The sequence below is a fragment of the Bubalus bubalis genome, chromosome 11, assembly GCF_019923935.1.
Source record: "Bubalus bubalis isolate 160015118507 breed Murrah chromosome 11, NDDB_SH_1, whole genome shotgun sequence".
Lineage (NCBI taxonomy): Eukaryota > Metazoa > Chordata > Mammalia > Artiodactyla > Bovidae > Bubalus > Bubalus bubalis.
The window spans coordinates 49,564,638-49,579,906 of NC_059167.1; the positions used below are offsets into that span (position 1 = coordinate 49,564,638).

Sequence of the window (15,269 nt, forward strand, 5' to 3'; positions counted from 1 at the left end):
ATACTATGTGTTAAAGATTTTCACATACATTATTTAGTTTATTCTCACCACAAGCATCCAAGGTTGGTATGGTTCTCATGTAACACTTAATTAACTGAAGGGCTAAGTCACTACTAAAGTCCAAAGTCTGAGTTCTTTAGCATCCCAGTAATGTCAACTGGCCCACTTGCTTGAACCAAAACTACTGGTTCCCTTAACAAAACGTCACTGGGTAATGTAGTTCTTAAATGAAATATGTAGTGATTATAAATTTTCAAAAAGGTTAGGAAACAATTCCCATAGTCATCAATACTTTTTGTTGAATTCAGCAATAGTTTTTACAGTTATTGAATCAAACTGTGTAGCATTTGCTATTTGAAGTATTTAAACACAATTTCATATTATAGTATGTAAAATTAAGACTCTAATTTAAAATGTGCTTAAACATTTTAATTTAGTTTAAAATATTATTAAGCCTGCAAAAATATGTGAATGTTTCAGAGAACTTAGAAAACCACTATGTTTATTATGTTGTTTAGAGTTAAGCACTTGGGAGCTTGTGGATCAAGCATCTGAAGAACTATTTAAAAGAAAATCAAACAAGATTTAACATATAAATGATGTTAAATGATGTTAAATTGTTTAAAGGTAACTGAAGTACAAATGAAACTAATAAAATTTAGTCTGTTCAGCTTAAATGAAATTTATCAAACTCTTCTATCAGTATAAATAATACTCATCCTTGAAAACCAAGTAAATTAACACCTATGTAAATCATTCCAAGTAAAGTAATCTCACTCCTCTTTGAAAAAAGTAACCCTCAGTGCACTTATTAAATTCCCTCTTGATTTATTGTGGTTATTTACATTCACCTCTTATCTCCCACCAATAAAATGGACCTTCTCTGAAGGTTGGTTCCAAGACTTCCTCATTATTACTATTATCTTTATAGAGTCTGCTATATTACAGACCTAATATGTAGTAAATATCTAAAAAATGGATATTCCATTCCAATAAAAGAATAATTACAAAAACTACTGTTCTATGTAGTTATAAGTTTATATGTTCCATTCACAGAAATTGACAAATTTTCAACCTGAGAACTATTCAAGTTGAGAGAAAAACATCCCAGAACTTTAAAATCATGTAAGTCATTTTTTAAAAACCAAACACACAATGGAGCTTCACAACAGTGAGGTAAAAATCAAACAAAACCTCTTCTGAATGTAGTAACACTCTTTATTCTTATAAGAATTTTCAATATAGGCAACACCTAATATGACTTAATCTACTGCCTTGAAGTTAGTAAATGTTTTAAAATTGGTACTAATGTATTTTTTAAAACAATCAAATTTTCCTCTCCCTGTGAACCACTGTTTCAAAATAATCAATGGGACCTATTGCCAAATGTCATTTTAAATATATCATTAATTTATTCAACAAATATCTACCAAATGCCTAATTACTATCAATGCCTTACATAAATAAAAATCCAAACCATACACATTCTAGCGAGAGGACACAGAAAATAAAGTATACAGTGTATGAGATGATGAAAGATAATCCAGAAAAAAATGATCCATAAAGGGGAGATAAAAGACACTAGGGTAAAGCATAGGAGAGAGGATACAAGAGAAGACCCAAAAGCGATAAAAGAGCTAACCATACAGAAGTCTGGGGAAGAGCAAACTAGTCACAGAGAATAGTAAGTACAAAGGCTCTGAGACATAGTATCATCCTCTTTTCCAGATTTTCCACTAACCCAACATATCAAAACCAGTACTGGTTAACCATATCTGTATATATTAGCTTGGTGCAGCAAAGATACTGATATTTCAAGTAGCATTGGCAAGATAGACAAAATAATAAAGAGCAGTGGGTTCTAAACAATGCAGAAAAATATGAAAAACATGGTGCTCAGTGGATTCTGAATTAAGCGTGTGGTAAAACCAATGTTTTTAGAAATATTCACCAACAGTTCTTTCTGCACAGTAAGCAAGTAGCACACTTTCCTTAATCTGAAAAAGTAAAATTTAAAATGACTATGTACTAATTTCAAGAATTTCAGCGGCTTAAGAAATTTACTTCAAAACTGAAAAAGTGTCACTTTATTGCATATTTTAGGCCTCTTTCACTATTCAAATATTATTGGAAAGCCCTACTTTTTGTTCACATTTTACAATGCAAATACATGAAAGCTTCATTTTGACACCACTGGTCACCGCTGAAACAAATTTAGTGACAGAATATAGACTAATCAGGTACTTTGTAAAACAGTCTAGCAGTTCCTCAAAAGTTCGACATAGAGTTACCATATAACCCAGCAATTCTAATCCTAGATACATACTAAAGAAAAATGAAAAGATATGTCCAGACAAAAATAATACACAAATGTTCATAACATCAGTATTTATAATGGCTTCAAAGTTAAAATAACCTAAATGGATAAACAAACTATAATATACATACAAAAGAATACTATTCAGCAATAAGAAAAAGAAGCACTGACATACACAACAATATGGATAACTCTTGAAAACATGCTAAATGGAAGACACAAAGGATCATATATTTTATCATTCCATTTACATGAAATGTCCAGAATAGGCAAATCTATATAGACAGAAAGTAAATTAGCAGTTGCTTAAGGATAAAAGGAGTTGGAAGGAAATAAACATAACCACTAATGGGTACAGAGTGTCTTCCTCAAGTGACAAAAATGTACTAAAATTAACTGTGGTGACTGCACAACCCTGTAAATATACCCTAAACTATTAATTGTACAACTTAAACACATGGATTGCATGATATATGAACTGTATCTTGATAAAAATGCTATATATAGCAGATTTAAGTCATATAATTTTTCAATAGAAAAAAATTTAAAAGATCAACTAGTTACCTGAGATCTTCTGAATACTTCTTAAAGATACAAAACCTTTTACTTGGACGATTACTATGAAAGCTGAGAGAGACAAAATAGATTTTATTAATTTTACTATATGGTAAGTCATATTAATTTATAGCTATACATCAAGTCTATACTTAAATTTCTAGTTTTGAATAAAATATCATGATATAAATAATACTGTTTAATTCAGTATTTTAACATAAATTTATCCATTTTCCAGTGAAATGTATTTTACTAAGCATATTCTCATTTGATCAGTACCATACTTCCACATACTCAAGAGTATAAGAAAAAAGTCACATGAAATTCTTTTTTTGAACTGTTAAAAGAGTTGAAAACAATTTAAAATTCTGCTAATAACATTTTTGCCCATAACATGAACAATTACCAATAATAATCATTTAGAAAAATCTTTTTCTAACTTAACATGTTTGTGTCAAGGAAGGGGAGAAGAATCCAAATATCTTGGAAGTAACAGTACTTGAGCTAAAGGCCACTATTTACCATTTGTAAAATCAAGCATTTAGAGAGCTCTTTGCAATTATCAGTAGACATTAAAACAAAAACAAATTAAAGCAGAACTCCGGAGCTAAAACAATGCCCCCACTAAGCACAGAATAGAAAACCCCTAACCAAGCTTTGCAGCCAATGATAACAGCTTTCTTTTATATATACTCGTTTAATCTGATAAGGAAAGCTTTTCTATACTAGAAAACCAGGATTAGCTTAGCACAGTACCACTTAGCACATATAAAACTGTAGTCATAGACTAATAACATCGTATCATCTAGGAGCTTATTTAGAAATGCAAAGTCTATGCCCCACACACACCTACTGAATTAATCTCTGGCAGCGAGGTCCAGGAAGCTGTTTTAACAAGCTTTTTCAGTAATTCTTATGCAAGCTGAAGTTTGAAGAGCAGGAGCTTACAATGATAGATCTAAAGTAGCCAACACACCAGGTCAATTCTCAGTCTCAGATAGAAATAATCATTCCAAGCAGAGCATGTATGTATTGGAAAAGAAATACTCTGACAGTTTTACTCCCTAGAAAACATCCTCAGAAGATTTCTAAGTCATTTCCTCAATCTGGGGATAATTACTACCATAGAGTTTATAAATTCAATGTAATATGACAAAAATAATTGAATAATTTTTTTAGGAAGAGACCATCAGGGAGGTTGGGAAACACTGAAATTATACGCAAAAATGTGTTCATACAACTGTTATTTTCTCAGAGGAGTGTGTCTAAGATTTTATCTGATTACCAGAGAAGGTGAACCAAGTAAATTAATTTTTTAAATGAGATTTTAAAGTAACTTTTAAAAGCTCTTTCTTCCTTCTCCTCAAACAGATTGCTTTATTTGGTAAGAGGAGAGGAAAAAGTTACATTTTAGGGTATTTTGATGGCTTCCACTTCTGTCTAACTTACACCTTATTAAAATGTTGGTACTTTAAAAATTTTCATCATCTGAATTCAGTTTTAAGTTCCCAATCTACAAAAATGAATTATACTCTCTATTATTTATTATACAAATTCCATTCTTCTAGTTTTGTGTATTATAGGAATGGAAAAGTGAATCTGTAGCTCATAAATAAAGAGGGGAAAAAACTACCTTCTAGACCTGCGTGAAGTTAATAACAATATGTAAATAATCTAAGAAAGGGGAAAAAAAGTTAAGATTTTTATTACAATACAGTAAAATATAACATTTAAATCTAGGTTTTGAAAAATCACCACCTGTTTATATTTATATATAATTATCAAAACTCATTAAGCTGTTCTCGAAAAATAAGTGAATTTTATTGTATATAAATTAGACCTCAATAAGATTAGATGGGGGAAAAAACTCCCTTTGACCATCTTTTCTTAACAATCTTGATTTGGTATAAGTGAAAACTTTACTTCCAAAGAAATACAAAAGGAATCAGTTTCCTAAATATCCAACAATACTGACAGTATGCCTACTATTTAAAACACTAGACTAGAAGTTAATGATACAATAAGAAAGGCAGGTTGTCTGCCTTAGAATATCATGTTCCAGGGTTAGCAGGGGAAGGTAGTCAAAAAGCAGGTGGCTCAGAAGAAATGCCTAATAAACATCGGCTCAACAAATGAGTACATATGCATAAATATATAATTGCCACAAGATAAACATCAACAGCAATACATATAGTTTTGTGGTTGCGTGAGGGAAAGCTGAAGGTAAATGGAGAAGTCAGCTAACCGTCAGGAGTATATTTCAGTTAGGAAGGTCTCTATACTGACTTACTCCAGGAAAAGCAAATAAGAGTTGAAAGCGCTGGAAAAGTAGTTAGGAATTAGATATTAAAAGGTCTCATATTCTCCAGAAAATCTGAACTTCATCCTATTAATATTAGGTAGGTGAAGGATTTCAGGCCAAAAAATGACCTGACATTTAGTTAGTTACAATGTTAGTAACAAAAGAAAGGAAAAAATGGAAAAGGGGCCAAGTGGTGGATTGTGGACAGGAGACCATTTATGAAGTAATCACAATAATCTATCTGTTCTTCTAATGACTATTATTTCATGCCAATAAATCTATATAAAATATATAATGAACTAAAGCATAGCTTATAAAAATTAATTCAGTAATCTTATTTATTGTATAGGAACAAATTGTTATACCAGCTTTCTTTTTCCTTGGAAAATTTTTAAATCATCCTTCAAATCGTAAATGAAATGTCACTTATACAATACCTTATTTCTTGTTTAAAGACTTCATCCTTACCTTCTCTGGGCTCAAACAGTCATTTATTTATCACATTAAACTAGGTAAATATATCTCTCCTACTAAATTGTGAAAATTAAAGGCAAGAGCCTTATCTACAATACCTAGTAATGACAATTTAGAAATAATACCTATAATTACTTGAATATCTCCTAAGTGCAAATGATTTTATTAAACATTTTAAGTACATTTCCCCAATAATGACAATAACTTTTTCTTCAAGAAAAGAAAAATGGGAATCAGTTAAATAACTTGCCCAAAGTGACACATGCAATAAATGGTGAGTTCTGTTTTCAAATTCAGATTTGTCAGATTCTTCACCATCAGTTTACCATACTTCTTAGTAAATAGTAAATAAACTCTGCCAGAAAAAAATATTAAGTACTTGTCTGTGACCATAATTCTATTACATGTAGAGAAAAAGCCTTCTTTCTTATACATAATGTTGAAGAATAGCAACATCACACAGCAATTCAGTTTTTTGCAAATGACTTCTACTGCCACCTAAAAGCTATTAGCAAATAAGGTGCAATAATTTAAACAATCAAACCTAAATAATGCTACTTCAAAAAAACCATTGAAAATTAATGTTAATGATGCTCTTCTTTGTAAGAGTCTTATTTCAAAAATGTTCCAACTGTGTAAGATTTTTTTAATATACTCTTGAGATTTTATTAGCCTTTTTTTGTAATTACACTAATGACTCTCACTTGCTATCTGTAATGTGCTAGGTGACATGGTAAACATAAAGAGCTACTTCTCAAGGAGATAATAGTTGTATTACACAACTAAACATAATAAAGGGAGATAGGCTAATTGGGAATGTTTTGGAACAGAATGCACTTGGAGGTTTTATAAGACAAATGAGAAGCCTGTGATAAATGGGAGAGGGAGGAATAGAATGACTCTTGGCCTAAGAAAGCATAAAATATTTTCTGACTTGATCCCCTACAAACTAAGTGCAGAATTAAAGCTGCACTGGGGCGGCAATGTATTGGTCAAAGAACAAAGGACTTTCCACAGAGAAGTACTCTTGACAAAGGATGCCAGGGCCTGGTTTAGAGGAAATGGATTGATTATAGGTGCAGTCCACTGCAGCAGGTGGGAGGCAGAGAGGCAGAAAGCAGAAGGTGGTATCTCAGGAAGCCATGATGCACAGTGGCAGATCAAGAGAACTACACAATCTTAAGAAACTTGGGACAGTGCATTTTTTTCCAGCTATATTCCACATCCACACAAATGATGCCCTGAGAGAGTATCTGGACAGTAGTCATGTCAATTCTGGAAAGATGAGAATGCTTGGTTTATTTACATTCTAAATGCTAATGAGTCAAAGTTAAAAACAAAAAAATAAAAATAATTAGAAATATAGAGTTACATCTTAGGAAAACTAAGGACTGAAACTGGAAGATTTAAAGTTGAAAGGTAAAAGTGACAGTGATTACGTTACCAAGAAAGGAAATGTAAAGAGGCGAGAAGAGATGAAGGAAGAAAAGGCAATGAAACAGAAGTAGGCAAAAAGGAAGAAGAAAAATAGTGTTAATAATTAAACAAAAGCTGAATAGTTTCAAAAGTGACAACAATGACTCTAAAGAACTCATAGAGTGATAAGAGTGAAAAAAATGAATTCAGAGATAAGTACTTGACAGATAATCTTTAAAGGGGCAGTGTTAGGTGAAGATGATACTCAAAAGGTAAAGAAATGAATCATGAAAATGCTAGTAACAAATACTTTTTACAAATGTTCATCGTAATAAGTCAAGAATTAAGGAAGGTAAGCAATACAGACAAATATCCCTCATCTTAAAAAAAATACTTGAAATCATTTGCAAGCAAAAGGAACCTGACAGATAAGACGAAGTTGTAAATTAACTGAAAGAAGCTGTGGAAGAACTAGAGGAGATAAGGGGCAGGGTTAACTGCGAAGTGGAACATGTGTGATTTCTGAGATCAATGCCTGGATGAAGGTAACAGGAAAAATACTTGAGACTGAAAAGATTAATTAAAATGATGGACTCCAACTGTGTGATTATAGTAGGCCAGGGTGACAACTAAGAGAATTTAAAATAAAGTGTTAATAAGATACTACCTCGCTGCAAGGAGATCCAACCAGTCCATTCTAAAGGAGATCAGTCCTGGGTGTTCTTTGGAAGGACTGATGCTAAAGCTGAAACTCCAATATTTTGGCCACCTGATGCAAAGAGTTGACTCATTGGAAAAGACTCTGATGCTGGGAGAGATTAGGGGCAGGAGGAGAAGGGGACGACAGAGGATGAGATGGCTGGATGACATCGCTGACTCGATGGACATGAGTTTGAGTGAACTCCAGGAGTTGGTGATGGACAGGGAGGCCTGGCGTGCTGCAATTCATGGGGTCGCAAAGAGTCGGACACGACTGAGTGACTGAACTGAACTGATCTGGAGGTACTACAGATAAGAATAAAAAAGTATACTTCTTATTTTTAAAAATAAAAAGACAGGTCCCAATTCAAGTTAAAGATCATGAATCAGAGTTGATCTGAATCAAGCACTACTTGGTAGTTTAGAATTGAGCATAAAGTTCAGTAGAAGATGATGTTCAAGTCTTTGGCCTTTAAGCCAGATAAGCAAGACTAAATGTGTAAAAGATTCTAGAACAAAAACAAAGCAACAGTCAAAACAGATGACCCTGAGGGTAAGGATGACTATAAAGTTAGATGAGTGCTACTGGTCCAGAAAAAGGACTTCAAAGCCCAGAAAGTCACAGGGAAATGGGAATTCAAAAGAAATGAAGCATATATAAGATTAAAATAGTATTGTGGTAAGAAAGGGAGCACAACAACTGAAGAAGTCAGGGACCATGAAGTCAGACTAGGTATCAAGGGGGTTAAAAAACTGTGAGAGAGGTGCTAAAGCCACCAAGAAACATGGAAGAGTCCTTGTAAAGAAGCGGTTGATTATGACCTGAAAGTAACACAAAGGTCATATTGTGATCTGTATAAAAATCACTTTTGTTAGTTATACTCTAATTCTAACTTTGGGGGGGTGGGGGTGGGAAGCAAAACTTCACTGTGAATAATCAACCTAACTGGCTTATATTGGAACAATTTTTGACTGTTTTTTTAAAAATAAAAATCCATCCTGAAGGATACCTCAACTAATGCGATACCAATGAAGATAACATAGGCTGTGAAAGTTTTCTCTGCATGGAATAAATACTCTAAGTTATCTAAACTGAATGAATTAATGAAAAATAATTCCAACAGTGGCAATAATGAAATAGTCTCTCATCTCACTGAATGAATGCAAGGATGGATGGCCTGATGGATGGATGGACAGACAGACAGAATGGATTATAGAGAAAAATAGAGAAAGAAAGAGAAACAAGATCCAGTAAAATATCTAAGATCATTGAAAATCCTGGAATCACAAAGTGACTGCTTTGAAGAAAATAACACTCGTGAGATTACATGTATGCTTCACGAGGAAGTGAAAAGTGAAAGTGTTAGTCACTCAATTGTGTCCAACTCTTTATTCTTTACCATGTGACATTACTTTTCCGTCTTTGGAAGTAATGGTGTTTCAAAGTTCTATAGGATAAAAAATTCCCATAGGAAAACTATTTTCCCTAACAAATCTATCTTAATTTCATTAGTCTACCTGTTATTACAATTCAAGTTTCCAGGGACTTTATGAATTACTATGTTGAAAAATAGTACCAGGAATCATCTTAGAAGTTCTCTAATTGTTTCTCAAAGAGCAAAACTGACTTACACTAGGGCCAACTGTTTTCAAGAACAAACTTGCTAAACTGTAATTTTAATTGGCAATTATAGTTGTTTAACTCATCTTACCTCATCATATGATTCACATAGGATTTGCTACAGCTAGTGTTGTATCTGCAAAAACTACAGTGGACATAGGTAGGAAAGTGGTTTGCAAAATCTTTTATTTCAGAATAACACTCAATGCACTTGTGAACTCCCCGACGATACCTTATAGAGATACAAAGAAAATGATAAAAATATATTTTAAAACAAATATAATAAAGGAGAGCCTTATTAACGGTCTGTTAATTAAAGCTAAGGTGTTTACAACTTCAAATAGGGATTTATAATTGGAAAAATCTGCTATAGAATAACAGCTAGAATAAGTATAAATAATTTAATATCAGCTAGTGTTTTTTACTGGAATAAAAGGGATTAAATTAACCATTCAAAGATCATAAGACATAAGCACAACACAAAATCCCAGTGTTTTATGTTGAGTGAACATTAAAAATATTATATTTTTATATAGCAAAAAATACTATAATTTTTTATAATGAATATAAAATCAGTAATTCAAGTACTGTTCAATAGCTATAAAAACATTTTTTATTATTTGTTGGCATTAAGTGATAGCATATAAATATACAAGAGAGTTGTGTAATAGGGTAAATTTATATTAAATAAAACTTTTATCATGTTTGTGCTCAGTTACTAATTAAGATTAAATTAGTATTGGGTATCAAGAATAAAAGTTTACCTTAAATTCCTCAATGCTGTATTGACTTTACTTTTTTTATTGCTACTAGCCAATGTGCTTTGTTTCTTTTGCAGATTAGATATTTTTGATTTGTATTTAGGTTTATTTCCATTAGGCTTACTTGCATTAGGTTTACTTGCAATGGATTTAGTTATATTAGGTTTACTTGTGTTGGATTTTGTGGGACTTTTAGCAGTTATATTTTTAGTCCTCGGAGGTGAGAGCTGAAGGGTAGAAGTGCTTGCACTAATGGAAGGTGTGGTTGAAGATCCTGATTGAAGAGGTCCAACTGAAGCTCGAATAGTAACCTACAAAAATGAAGATAATACCTGCTTTAGAAAATTAATCATTACCTTACTGTTAAAATATCACTGCATAACAAAAAGTTAAACATCAAGTATTTGGAAAGGGCAAGTATAAACTATAACTGGATAAGTCTTTCATTTATTTTAAATGTTCATACCAATTAAATGAAATTAAACTTGATATTTACTCACTTGTAATCTTACATTTTTGTACTGATATCAGTTATATGTTAAGTTATTAATGGATAATTAGCAGTTAAAGCAAATTATATGAATATTAAAAGAGTGCATTCCCTAGCTATTTCTGTGCTCTGATTCCACTTTAGAAATTCACAAACACAAAGGTCAAAACTTATATCTCAAAACCTAGAAAGGCCTCCATCACCCTTCAACAACTATAAAACAAGCAAATCTATGCTAAACATGATTTCTTCTTTTCAGGGGCTCATTGGGCAGGATATATGTTTACAAAGATTATGAGAGGGGTTATATAAATTCATTACACTGTATGGAGAGTTTAATAATACTGAGAATTTCCTTAAAGGGAGCTAATACAAGACTTATCATTAGGTATTCAGAAATTATATTTGCTGGTGGACAATGGGAAAACACAATTGCCTACCACACTAACCATTTGACTATACATACCCCATGTATTTGAGAAACAGCCTATGAGGAAATATCATGAAAAATATGTGCTTTGGCATCATACAAAGGCACTGGACTAGTAATGAAAGACTTGAGGTTAAAGCTAAGACTACTTCTTCCTAGCCATGTGACCTTGATTAAGTTACTTACCCTCTCTAAGCTTCTTTATCTATAAGGGACAATATCTGCCTTGTCTACTTTACTGGATTACTGCATGGATTAAATAATAGAATATATGAAAAAGTATACCAAAAGCCTAATTCTAAGGCGCTATAAAATATTTAGTATCATTATTATTATTATTATTATTATTAAGGGAAAATATGAGAGAGGACTGCCCTGCTTACATTAGTGTTTTGCATGTCTAGTCCCAGCATGGAATGAATGGACTGCAGGGAAGGATGCTGGATAGCTTCTCTTGCTCTAGGTCTTCAGAGCATGGCTTAATATTGTTATAGTTAATTCAAATAACAGACATACCCACATTCAAAGGTAAGTACCCAAAGCCAAATATAAATGTTTTGGGGATTATTTCACTTTGGATTATCCATGCCTCTGTTTCCCTCCACTGGAGCAAATATTCAAGAGCTGACTGTATATAAAGAAGTCAGAGAAAACAGAGGTATATAAGGCAAAAAGGGAAAAGTAAATTACAATCATCAGTATGCAGTCAGACATGTGTTGGTTCACTTAAAACATAATGCTATCCAGCAGCAGAACTTGCGTCTCTAAGAGTAGAATCAGTAATACCTTCAATAAACACCTAAGAACCTACAGCATTCAACAGGCACTATACCAGATGCTGAAGATACAAAGATAAATAAAACATGATTCCTCAAGCATCTTACAGTTCAACAGATAAAAATGACAAATACACTGCCAACAGGAATAGCTCAAAAACAGCCTATGTAACACTGATACAACCCATTGCCTCCAGAATAGTTAATCTAGTTACACTTTTTACAAAGGAATACCACTCTAGACTTGCACACACTATTGACCAAAAAGCAATGGTTAGGCGTTTTTTCCCTAAACATAGAACAGTGAAATTTAAAATTAAAGTCTTAATTAAATCACAAATCATTTTTAAAGTATTATATCCAACAAATAAAACCAGGCAGGAGTTAATGTCTATTATCATACAAAATGTTAAAATACAATGTATTTGAACTCACTTTTGTTCCAGGAGGCAATCCTTCTAGTTGTTTAGGCTTTATAAATGTCCGATGATGCTGAGTCTTGTGATCCATTTTCTCTTTGCATGTTAAAAATTGCAGTCTGCATTTTGTACAACGGTGTATTCCCTTTTTCTGTTTAGGAACCAGAAAGAGGGGAGAAAAATAGTTTCTACAACCACAAATCCTGCATTCTGAAGCCACTTTAATTTTAATGATACTAAATCATTTTAAAACTAGTATTTTACATCTCCTATTACACATAATAGCAAAATATTACTATTTTTTTAATTATTAGCATTTAGTTTTCAAAAACATTTGTTTCTATACAGAAATTGAACATGAAAGGTGCCATTGATAGATTCTAATGAAAATTTCTTAATAGTGCTATGAAAGCTCTTCTGGTTATAATTTTTAAGTACTTAGACACACGATACTGTGAAAATGAGCTACATGCATTTTTATCCCATAAAAGAATAAATTATTTTTAATTTTTGCTATTTTCAGTTCGTTGGCAAGATGGAAAAATAAGTTCAAATAAACTACACATTTCAAAGAAACCTGTTAGAACAATGGATGTATAAAGCAGTGCTGTCTAATAAAACTTTCTTCAATGATGAAATGTAATTGAGCTGCACTGTTCAAAACAGTAGCAACTAGACATATGTAGTTACTGAGCACTTGAAATGTGCCAAGTGCAACTGAGCAACCAAATTTTAAATAATTTAAGTTTAAATAGCTACATATGGCTAGAGGCTACAGCACTGAATAGTGTGGATATAGAGGCATAAATCAAAACAACTATTACCAATCTACTTACTGGCTGAGACCCCTTGACTGAATCCCTCCTCAAACTTAATCCTATTATTTTTCCACAGATGGGAAACAGGACCCAAGAAAAATCTAAATCCCTTCTCCATAGCTATTCAGTGACAAGGCCAGACACCTGATCCAATGTTCTTTCTACTACACAATATCAATTACAATCTTTACCTTTATGCTCTCATTAATTTAAAAAGTATATATGTGTGTGTATATATATACAAACTGAAGCAACATATAAACTCAGAAGAATGGTTTCTCTGAAGTTATGATCTGCCAGATACATCACTACTTCCATTTACACAATCAATCATCTACAAAATTGAAACAGATAATACATTGAGAAGTACCTCGCACAGTACTGGCACACATCAGATATTTCATACAGTTCTTTACAAAGTTCAAAGCAATATATAAATATGTTTGCATTACTATTTTAGGTACAAATTAAGACTATTTTAGAAATGTGATGCATTAGATTATATTGGAAATACGGGCAATTTTAATTCACTCATATATGCTGAAAGAGGAGGAAGAGAAAGAGAAAACTTGGACAAGAAACAAATACCAAGTTACAATGACAGAAAAAAGTTCTCCAAAATTCAATACCCAGAAATCTTTTCTCTATGTATAATCACTCCTTAGGTTCTCTCTTCATTTCATGGCTTTAAATATCTTGTATCCAACTGCCTATTTGACATCACTGTGTGTGGGTGTGTGCTAAGTTGCTTCAGTTGTGTCTGACTCTTTGTGACCCCATGGACTGTAGCCCGCCAGGCTTCTCTGTCCATGGGAATTCTCCAGGCAAGAATACTGGAGTGGGTTGCCATTACATGTAGAGAGGATCTTCTCAACAAAGCGATGGAACCCAGGTCTCACATCTCTCCTGCACTGGCAGCCAGGTTCTTTACCACTAGTGGCACTTGGAAAGCCCACTTGACATCACTACTTGTATGCATTTTAAACCAACATGGACAAAATGGAATTCCATATTTCCTCCCTCCCTTCCTGCCCCCCAAAATACATCTACTCCTAAATTTTCATCACATGACAATAGATGAACATTCCATTCTTGCAGCTGCTTAGGACAAAAAACTTGGTCACCCTCTCTCATATTCCATATCCAACCCCTTAGTAAAACCTGTCGGCTCTACCTTCAAAAACTGTCATGGTATTTCCACTTATTACCTCCAACCACCACTACCATACTTATCCACAACACACATCTTGCCTAATAATAACCTCCTTTGTTCTCCCTTTCATGTTCTTTCTTCCCTATGGTCTATTCTCCTCCCAGTGGTCAATGATCTTAAAACATGGCAGATCTTTCACCTGCTTAAAATGTTGACAGTATTCCAAAGTCCTGATTCTGATTTACAAGGTTCTATATGCATTGGCCTGCATTCTATTGCTACCACCTTATTTCCTACAACTTTCCCTCTTATTACTTTACTACTCTGCTCTAGCCACAATTGAGTGTGAGGATTCAATAAGATAATACATGTAAAGTACCTGTTACTGGTAGAAGGTAAATGACTGCATAGATGTTAACTGCATACTTTAACTGTTTTCATTAAAGATATAATGAACGTATTTAACACATACAAAATCACTTTCATTATTTCTTAAAAGTCATAAAAACTGGATTGTTAGCTCTAAAATCACCCAAGACATAATAATACATTGCCTTAAACAGAAGTTACAACCAAAGTCATCTAAAACAATAAAAAGAGCCACAGAGTCAACAATTCTCATTATTTCATATTGGACTAATAGCTCAGCTATAATTTCCCAATCTTTTGTAAATAATCACACAAATTATAAATATCTTGAAGGATGCCTGATGATCCCTCTTATTAATAGATTTTCACCCTCCTAACTTCTGGCTGTCTAATTCCTAGGCTCTCCAAATAAACAAAAAAGAAAAACTGTACACCTATGGCAAGTGATGACATAAAACCTAGGGTAGAAAAACTGATTACAAATCACACAGTTCACATGGTTGGCCCACGTATCTCTTTCATAATTACTATTCTTCCCTATTCTTAATATTAATCTTACTCTGGAGCTTAATAAAACATAAAGGAAAATGATGTTAAAAGCCCCATAATGAAATAAAACTGTTTTATATTTCATTCTCCCTTTCAAAATTAAAGGCCAAAGATGAAATA

At 32.8% G+C, this 15,269-nt stretch overlaps 1 protein-coding gene across 12 annotated transcripts in view; it reads right to left on the minus strand.

Annotated features, from left to right (window-relative positions):
* The window catches only part of ZNF280D (zinc finger protein 280D), a 131,449-nt gene that overhangs the window by 38,474 nt on the left and 77,706 nt on the right, over positions 1 to 15,269 (minus strand). For all 12 annotated transcript variants that reach the window (XM_025295656.3, XM_025295653.3, XM_025295650.3 and 9 more), the window contains 4 exons: positions 12,277 to 12,411; positions 10,149 to 10,456; positions 9,476 to 9,616; positions 2,882 to 2,944 (listed from right to left, as the gene is read on the minus strand). In XM_025295656.3, coding sequence (XP_025151441.2) covers positions 2,882 to 2,944; positions 9,476 to 9,616; positions 10,149 to 10,456; positions 12,277 to 12,411 — 647 coding nt within the window. The remainder of the gene's footprint in view (positions 1 to 2,881; positions 2,945 to 9,475; positions 9,617 to 10,148; positions 10,457 to 12,276; positions 12,412 to 15,269) is intronic.